Here is a 9,828-nt window from a genome sequence, read left to right on the forward strand (position 1 = left end):
TCGGGTCTGCTAAAAGTTCACTCAGAGGTATAAATTAAACATGTTGACACTTTTGGCCCCTATAGTTTGCAATTCCTCACTTTTGTGCAATTTCCGCGTCGTATGATCCATGAACCACCCGTTTAAGGTTATGAACATTATGTAGGGTTATCATAGAGTCTATTTATCCATTGTTGACACTTTGGACCCTTACGTTCCATAGTTTTCACTGTTTGTCACTTTTAGTCCCTCTAAAGTTTGTTTTCACATACCGGAACCTTATGACACGTGTCAAGACATTATTGGACGAAATTTTTCGAGGTGTTACAGTTTTGATTCTTCAAGACTTTTGTTATAATCTCTCATCTGTACCTGAGAGATTAGTCTGGTTATGTTGATAGTCATCATTGGATGATCATCTTGATACTGTTTGTATCTTGTATTTGTTCAGATCTTACTATTTTGTAAGATCTAGGGTATTTGGGGGGCAAATATTTTGGGTTGGTTTAATAAGATTTTGTCACCTGTTTTGTCACTATTTCTTGTGTTGTTGTATATTTTGTGTTTAGATCATAAATTTCTACATGGTATCAGAGCTAAATGCTCTTGATCTAGTCTTATTTCCGCTGTTGATCTGATTCTCTTGTTATTCTTGTGTTAGGTCTGCTTCAAGTTGCAGATCTGTTGTTGACGTTGTTAGATCTTCTAGATCTTGGGAGTGCTGTTCTGTGTATACGAGCAACTGAAACCCTAACTAGGGTTTCTTGATTTTGGTGAAAGATCTCCTCTCTTCTGGTGGCTTCACACTCTGTGTTGGTCTCTAAACCCTTAAAGGTTTAGGGCAAACTGACCAGTAGTGTTGTTTTTGGTTATTGTCTTTATTAGATATTTAGATCTGTTGGTTCTTGAAAACTACAAATCTGATAATTTTTGGAGTTGCTTTGCACCCACTGTGAGATTGTTGTTACTCTCTCTCTTTTATTTTCTGTTGTTGGAATAGTTGAAGTCAGGGTAGTGAGGACCGACACCTTTGATTGGTTTGATTACTGCTGATTATTATCTGTTTTTTGTGTAATCTCCTTGTTATTTGCTGTTGTTATTTTTGGTCTTTGTCTTAGTCTTTGGCTCCTGTATTAAAACCTGTTCAGGCACTATAAGTGATGAACCTGGAATCTGGACACTGATACAGCTTCGCCTTAGGGGATTTTGTGTATCTGTCTTGTCTGTTGTTCTGTGAGTTGTTATCTGTTAATATCTTCTGTTGTCTATATCTTGTTGGTATTTGTGATTGTATTCTATTTGTTTATCATCATGGGTGATAATACTGGTCCCTCTCAGACCTTGATTAGTAAGTTGGATATAGGAGATCCTTTGTTTTTGCATCCTAGTGACTCAAGTTCTTTAACTATTGTTGGTATAAAATTAAAAGGAACTGAAAACTATAGGGTCTGGTCTAGTGCTATGAAGTTGGCTTTAGAAGCCAAAAATAAATTTAGTTTCATAGATGGAAAATGTAAAAAGAATTCTGAGGATGCTGTTTTAAGTGGTCAGTGGGACAGATGCAATTCTGTTGTCTTAAGTTGGTTATTAAATTCTGTTTCTGAAGAGTTATACTTAGGACAAGTTTTTTCAAAATTAGCTTCTGAAGTCTAGACAGATCTGAAAGAAACTTATGACAAGGTTGATGGCTCTATAGTGTATGATTTGTATAAAAAAATCAATTGTATTACTCAAAATGGTAGTTCTGTTTATGAATATTATCATAGACTAAATACAATGTGGAAGCAGTTTGATGATGTGCTTCAACTGCCTACATGTTCATGTCAAGCTGCTAAAGACTATAATGACTTTTCTACTTTGATTAAACTAATGCAGTTTCTTATGGGTTTAGATGATGTCTATCAACCTGTAAGAACAAATTTGTTAACAAGAGAGCCAGTACCTTCAGTCAAAGTTGCTTTTTCAATTGTGTCCAGAGAAGAATCACATAGAAATGCAAGTATAGGAACAAAAAATCAAAATGTGTCTTTTATTTCAAAAGGTAATCAATCTGTTGAGCAAAAAAAGAAAGAGTTTAGAGGTCCTAATCCTAACCTTAAGTGTACTCACTGTAATAAACTTGGTCATACTGTTGATAGATGTTTTGAGTTGGTTGGGTACCCTCCAGGATTCAAAAAGAAACCTGGAGGTCAGGTTAGAAATTTATTTTTCAAATAATAAATCAAATGTGTCTTCTGTTCCTTCTGTATCTCCTTTTTTTCCAGAACAGGTTGCTAAACTTTTGAGTCTTGTTGGTGAAAAAACTAGTACTGATCCTCAGAGTTCTAATATGGGAGGTAAGTCTAGTTATGTTTTTAGTTCCTTAGGCAGATTTGTGTGTTGTTCTAGCTTAATTAACTTTGGTTTTGATTATAATTGGATTTGTGATTCTGGTGCCAACCAGTACATGGTTAAAACTGATAAAGATATGTTTGATTGTGTTGATGTGTGAGTATGATTTAACCGTGTCTCATCCAAATGGAACTAAAGCTAAAGTATCTAAGATTGGTAGTATAAAACTTGCTAAAGGTGTCATATGAATGATGTGTTTTTTGTTCCTGATTACAGTGTTAATCTTTTATCTGTATATAAATTGTCTAAAGATAGTAAAATCACTGTAGTTTTTAATGAAAATACTTGTTTACTTCAGGATTCGAAATCAGGGAGAATCCTGGTGACTAGTAAACAGGATAATGGGCTATACTTTGTAAATAAAGATGGTAATTCTGTAAATTTGTGTTTTAATAGTCTGAACAACAGTAATTTGTGGCATAATAGATTAGGGCATCCTGCTGACCAGATCTTGTCGATTTTAAAAGGTGATTTAGGTGTTGCTGATGTTATTAAACATCCATGTGAAACTTGTCATAGGGCTAAACAAGTCAGAGTTCCTTTTCCATTAAGTGAACATAAAACTAAAAATGTGGGTGATATTGTTCATTTAGATGTTTGGGGTCCATATAAAATCACTAGTAGAGATGGATTCAAATACTTCTTAACTGTAGTTGATGATTATTCTAGGACTGTTTGGTGCTATCTATTAAAAAACAAAATGGAGGTTTTTGAAAATATTGAAAATTTTTATGAGTTAATACTAACACAGTTTAAGATAAAAGTCAAAATCTTTAGAAGTGATAATGGCACTGAATTTGTAAATAATAAAATGGATAGTTTTTGTAAATCTAAAGGCATTTTATATCAAACATCATGCTCTTACACACCGCAACAAAATGGTGTGGTTGAGAGAAAACATCGACATCTTTTAAATATGGCAAGATCTCTGTTGTTCCAAAGTGGTGTTCCTCTTAAGTTCTGGTCTGATTGTGTGTTAACTGCTGTTTATCTTATCAACAGGTTACCTTCATCTGTGCTTCTAGGAAAAAGTCCATATGAATTAATGTTTGGTTTTAAGCCCTCTCTTACTCATCTTAGGATATTTGGTTGTTTGTGCTTTAGTACTATTCTAAATGATTTGGATAAGTTTTCTTTTAATGCTGAAAAATGTATCTTGATTGGTTATTCAAATGTTAAAAAAGGTTATAAATTGTAGAGTTTAGACAGTAAAAAGGAATTTTATTCAAGAGATGTGAAGTTTTATGAAACTGTCTTTCCTTATAAATCAAATCAATTAACCAATCAAGATAAAACTTTTTCTGATAGTATAAATCATTTGAATTTTTTTTTGATAGTGTTGAAGCATTAACCATTAATCCTATACGTCCCAATGATGAAGAAGGGAGTCATGAATCTCATGAGGTTACTGGTGATGATCAGCAACCAATCCCCTCTACATCTGCCACTCCAAGTAATGTTGAATATCAACATTCCAGAATTGGAGTTGAAAGTAGTAGTAGTGAAGGATCTGGTAGGGCAGAGGACACTAGTACTTCAAATGATGAGATCAACCCATCTGAGGGAACTAGTCCTAATCTTAGGAGATCAAGTAGGAATGTTACTTTGCCAAAAAGATTTGAAAATTTTGTGCTTAATAGTAAGGTTAAGTATAGTTTGGATAAAGTTGTTAGTTATTCTTGCTTATCTGTTGAAAATTTGTGCTTTACTACTTCATTAAATAAAACAATTGAGCCATCTTGTTATGAGGAAGCAGCTGGTGATCCCAGGTGGGTAGAGGCTATGAACAAAGAAATGGAAGCTTTGTTCAGAAACAATACCTGGGTTCTAACTGATCTTCCTCAAGGCAGAAAGGCTATTGAGTGTAAATGGGTGTATAGGGTTAAATACAAATCTAGTGGAGAAGTAGAAAGATTTAAAGCCAGACTTGTTGCTAAGGGTTTTAATCAAAGAGAAGGTCTTGACTTTGGAGATATCTTCTCACCTGTGGTCAAAATGGTCACTATTAGATCTGTTATAACCTTAGCTGTTCATTATGGTTGGCCTTTATACCAACTTGATGTTGATAATGCTTTTTTGCATGGTACTATTACTGAAGATGTATATATGAAATTACCACAAGGGTATTACTCTAAAAATGAATCAAAAGTGTGCAAACTTGTGAAGTCATTGTATGGCCTTAAACAGGCACCTAGGAAATGGAATGAAAGGTTGACTGATGTCTTGTTAAACTTTGGCTTTATACAAAGCAAATGTGAACATTCTTTGTTCATCTTGTATAAAAAGAATGTGACTGTGTTTCTATTACTGTATGTTGATGATATTGTATTAACTGGCAATTTTGATGATGAAATCAAAAACATTAAACATGTCTTAAATGAAACTTTTAAAATTAAAGATTTAGGAATTTTGAAATACTTTCTAGGTATTGAAGTTTTATATGATAAGCAGATTGTTTGCCTTAGTCAAAGAAAGTATTGTTTAGAGCTCTTAAGTGAATTTGGATATTTGGGATGTAAACCAGTTAATACACCTATAGAACAAAGTTATTTAGTCACTTCTAAAATTGATAAAAATCAACAGATGCTTAAAAATGTGTCTGGGTTTCAAAAACTGATTGGAAAGCTGATATACTTGTCTCTAACAAGACCTGATATTAGTTATACTGTTCAATTTTTGAGTCAGTTTATGCGTAGTCCAAAAGAGGTGCACTTAAACTTAGCTTTAAGGTTGTTAAGGTACTTAAAACAAAGTCCTGGTAAAGGTCTAAGTTTTAAGAAAAGTGATAAGTTGGATTTATATGGACTTGTTGATTCTGACTGGGCAAAATGCTTGTCTACTCGGAAATCAGTAACTGGTTATTGTGTATTTTTAGGAGAATGTCTTGTTTCTTGGAAAAGCAAGAAACAAACCACTGTTTCTAGGTCGACTGCAGAAGCTGAGTACAGAGCTATGTGCTCAGCTACTTGTGAACTTATGTGGTTAAGGAATTTGTTGTCTGAGTTGGGCATTAACTGTCAATTGCCTATGATCTTGTATTGTGATAGTCAGGCTGCTTTGTCTATAGCAGCCAACCCAGTTTTCCATGAAAGAACTAAACATTTTGAGTTAGATTTACATTTCTTAAGAGAAAAGGTTGCTGATGGTGTTATCAAAACAAAAAAAGTTGACTCAGATAGTTAACTTGCTGATGTTTTTACTAAAGGTCTCAATGTAGTTCAACATGAGACTGTTTGTAAAATCTGGGTATGGTTGATCTGTTTTTACCCAATTGAATGAAGGGGGGATGTTAAAATGTGTTGATTTATTGCACATGTTCAGCTAGTCATTCATTTGGGCCTTATTTATTGTTGCTTTATTTCTGTTATATTCCAAGTGGGCTTAACAAATTGGGCTTATATTACTGACTGGTTTGTTAGTTTGTTGAGTTGTTATAACAGTGAAAATATCTGAGGAGGCTATGTGTAAATATGGAGGGCTGCGATCATCATGCTTGAAAGATTTGGACCAAAGTGAAAGTTCTATAGTTTCACCATATAAAAGAGTTCACCACTTCAGTATTATCAGCACTCTTCACTTTTACGTTTCACTTTCTCTGTATTCTCTTTGTATTAGGGTTTTGATTCTTCAAGACTTTTGTTATAACCTCTCATCTGTATCTGAGAGATTAGTCTGGTTATGTTGATGATCATCATTGGATGATCATCTTGATACTGTTTGTATCTTGTATTTGTTCAGATCTTACTATTTTGTAAGATCTAGGGTATTTGGAGGGCAAATATTTTGGGTTGGTTTAATAAGATTTTGTCACCTGTTTTGTCGCTATTTCTTGTGTTGTTGTATATTTTGTGTTTAGATCATAAATTTCTACAATACAGATACAAATATTAGTGTTTATGAGTGATCAATAACATAGAAAAGCTAGCGATAGTTTATGAGACCGTGCGCAATGGTTAATGCTCCTTAAGAAGCATTTTTCGCCACATCAGCATTATAACGCCCCATGTAATGGTTAAGGCCCCTTAATGCTATTTCGTTCATTATTTTTCGTGTTTTTCCTCTTTATAAGACATTATTCTAGAAATGTTCATCGCTCTTCATGGCTCTATAATGTCCATTAAAAATGATGTGGGGACGTTATCATACCTTCCCCTATAATGCACATTATACATGACCTGAGGAGAAATGAACTAACCTCTAGCCGGGAACAATATTATTGTTTATAAAATATTGAGTTGTTTGATCATACGTTAATTCTAACCGGGACAAATACTAATTTTTAATATGTTATCTCAAAAAATATAAAGTTATTTTAATCAGACGATGTTCTTGCTAAAGCAAAATGACAATAAAGATGCGTTTATTTAATTTAATTATAATATAATCACATGATTAACTATTTGGTCACATAACATATATATAATCTTTAGAAATAGCATGCACACCCCTCATGTTCCACCATGACTTAGAAGATATATTTCTTTATGATAATGGCGGTGAGACCAAGCATCTTCTCTCCATTATTTACAAGTCTCCTCCGATTCGTTCACTTCATATCATTATACGAAAATCTACTTTTTTTAATCTAACTTTATAGATTATGGTATCCCATACCTTTACACTATTTATTTATTAGTTGGCATGGAACTTGGAAGGTGTAACATATATTGATGATCTTTGTTATGGTATTCCCAACTCGATAATAATTTTGCATTAAATTTTGGACATAAGACACATAACACTCAGCAATCGAGATAAAGACCGATTAGTGCATTTACCCTTTTGTCTTTCAGCTATTAACGCCACCACATGATGCATGATTAATCATCCTCATATTCTAACGTTGTTTTCATAAAATTAGTAAAATAACGTTAAAATTTCACTTTTACCCTCAATAACTCACACATATATAATATATATGCGCATACCAACTACGGAACGTATGTTTAACTCATAATAATGTGACAAAAAGTCTAAAAGCATATGTTACGATTCCACAAAACTAAGATAAAGAGTGAGTGGTTGTGGAGATCCACTAACTAACCACTTAATATAATCAATAACATATAAAGTCAAGAGTACAACCCATCAATCCACAATTAAGACACCCAACCCAAAGGGCAAATTAGTCATTTCCAACTCAACGGTCTTTTCACAAAACCAAGACAAACTTCCATATTAGATCATATCTCGAAAACACCATTCCTCGACCACCTTTGTTTAATGTTCGATCAAAACAAAAACCTTATAAAAACACCCCTTGCAATAAATATGCAACTTTCTTTATTCAAAAGAAAACGGTCTTCCAACAAATCCATCATTTTGTTTTTCTTAATCTCTACTTCTACAACTCAACAACAATCGAAAGCTTCACTTCAACCTCTTTCAACCACACCAATTTATGTTCACCATTTATACAACAATATAACATATATATAATATATATATATGTTCAACACCATGGCGAAAAACCGCAACGGATTCTATGTGAAGATGAAGTTTTTCCCAACCAAAAACCCGAAACCAGAAAAAGCGAAACCCTTTTTTGTCAAACACTTCAAGTGGATTTTATGGTTCTCGTTATCTTTTTATTTTTTCGCTAAGTTTTTAAATAGTCATGAAACCGGTACCAGTATTATCAAAACCATTAAAACCACCACGATCATAAACCACTCGCATCGCGCTCTTTCTGAGTCAAAAGTTGACAATGGTTTATTGAACGGTTTAAAGGTGTATGTGTATGAGCTGCCGTCGAGATATAATAGCGACTGGCTATCGAACGCGCGGTGTAGGAACCATTTGTTTGCTTCAGAGGTTGCGGTTCATAGAGCGTTGGTGAACAGCGATTTTCGGACGTTTGATCCTACGGATGCTGACTTTTTCTTTGTTCCGGTTTATGTTTCTTGTAATTTTAGCACGGTTAATGGCTTTCCGGCTATTGGACATGCTCGCACGTTGTTGTCGTCAGCCGTTGAGTTTATCTCGACCGAGTTACCGTTTTGGAATCGGAGTAACGGGTCGGATCATGTGTTTGTTGCTTCTCATGACTATGGAGCTTGTTTTCACGCTATGGTAAATTAATTGTTTCCGTTTTGTGTTTTTTTTTTTTAACAGCGAACTCACACACCTTCTAAACCTATTTTTTTTTACTACAAACCTTGATATTGCTAGAGAGTAGGTGTATGAATTATGATATTGAATTATTCATGGGTTTTTGAATGTTTGATTTTTTGTTTTTGTTTTTATAAATATATTAGGAGGATCGAGCTATGGCGGATGGGATACCGGAGTTCATGAAGAATTCCATTATATTACAAACGTTCGGTGTTAAATATCCACACCCGTGTCAAGATGTCGAGCATATCGTTATTCCGCCGTACATTCCACCGGAAAGCGTTAAGTCAACGCTGTCAAAGTCGCCGATTGATGGTCAACGGGATATTTTCGTGTTTTTCCGAGGGAAAATGGAGGTTCACCCGAAGAACGTTAGCGGACGCTTCTATAGCAAGTAATTAATAAGAAATTTTGTTAAGTCAGTTAATTGTGTTATGGTTCGACTTTTTTAACAGTAATTTCTAGATTTTTTTAAAATAATTGTATTGTTACCTATATGATGTAGGCTTTGAACTCCTAACCTTTTCTGTACTTGTCATACAGGCGTGTGAGGACGGAGATATTGCGAAAGTATGGAAATGACCGTAGGTTTTACTTGAAGAGACATCGGTTTGCGGGTTACCAATCAGAAATCGTTCGATCGGTGTTTTGTTTGTGTCCATTAGGTTGGGCACCATGGAGTCCGAGGCTAGTGGAATCGGTGGCGTTAGGTTGCGTGCCGGTTATTATAGCGGACGGTATTCAATTACCATTCGAGTCCACAATACCGTGGTCGGAGATTTCTCTTACGGTTAGGGAGAATGACGTGGCAAAACTCGGCAGCATGCTTGATGATGTGGCGACGACAAACCTATCCGTGATTCAACGGAACTTGTGGGACCACAAACTCCGGCAAGCGGTTTTGTTTCATGATGACATGGAAACTGGTGATGCTACATGGGAAGTGCTTGTTTCGTTGTCTAAGAAACTCGGTAGATCTCGTCGAAGGTCAAGGGTTTTTAGCGAATGAGCGGTTTACACGTGGCGAATTTTAATTGGAAATGGTGTATATGACATTGGCTTGTGGGACCCTTTGGCTGATTTGGCAAGTGGTGATAGGTTTGTTGATACTTCTGTGGGACCCATGAGTTGTGGAATACGTTATTGACTTTGGTGGGATAAAAGATGGAATGGTCCTCGCGGTTCATAGTGTAGACATGCTTGTCATGAGACTATGAGAGATTAGATAGGGGTATTTTGTTGCACTTTGGCACTATTTGGTATGATATAAACACACACATTTGGCCCTTGTAAAATATAATTTATTCTCTTGTAAAAAATAAATAATATTTTAAACTTTTGATA

General features: G+C 34.8%; 1 protein-coding gene across 1 annotated transcript; it reads left to right on the forward strand.

Moving 5' to 3' along the window:
* Nucleotides 1-7,556: 7,556 nt before the first annotated feature.
* LOC110898009 (probable glucuronoxylan glucuronosyltransferase F8H) lies at nt 7,557-9,828 on the forward strand. The gene is made up of 3 exons (XM_022144744.2): nt 7,557-8,442; nt 8,628-8,878; nt 9,028-9,828. Exons 1-3 carry the CDS (start codon nt 7,819-7,821, stop codon nt 9,491-9,493), a joined length of 1,341 nt encoding a protein of 446 aa, XP_022000436.1. The 5' UTR covers nt 7,557-7,818; the 3' UTR covers nt 9,494-9,828.

This window comes from Helianthus annuus, chromosome 13 (genome assembly GCF_002127325.2).
Source record: "Helianthus annuus cultivar XRQ/B chromosome 13, HanXRQr2.0-SUNRISE, whole genome shotgun sequence".
In the NCBI taxonomy this organism is placed as follows: domain Eukaryota; kingdom Viridiplantae; phylum Streptophyta; class Magnoliopsida; order Asterales; family Asteraceae; genus Helianthus; species Helianthus annuus.

Bases quoted from the DNA above. Each gene is read 5' to 3' on its own strand.
- LOC110898009 (XM_022144744.2), top strand. From the start codon at position 7,819: ATGTTCAACACCATGGCGAAAAACCGCAACGGATTCTATGTGAAGATG. The intron at 8,443-8,627 runs GTAAATTAATTG...TAAATATATTAG, and splicing joins GAGCTTGTTTTCACGCTATG to GAGGATCGAGCTATGGCGGA. The intron at 8,879-9,027 runs GTAATTAATAAG...CTTGTCATACAG, and splicing joins AGCGGACGCTTCTATAGCAA to GCGTGTGAGGACGGAGATAT.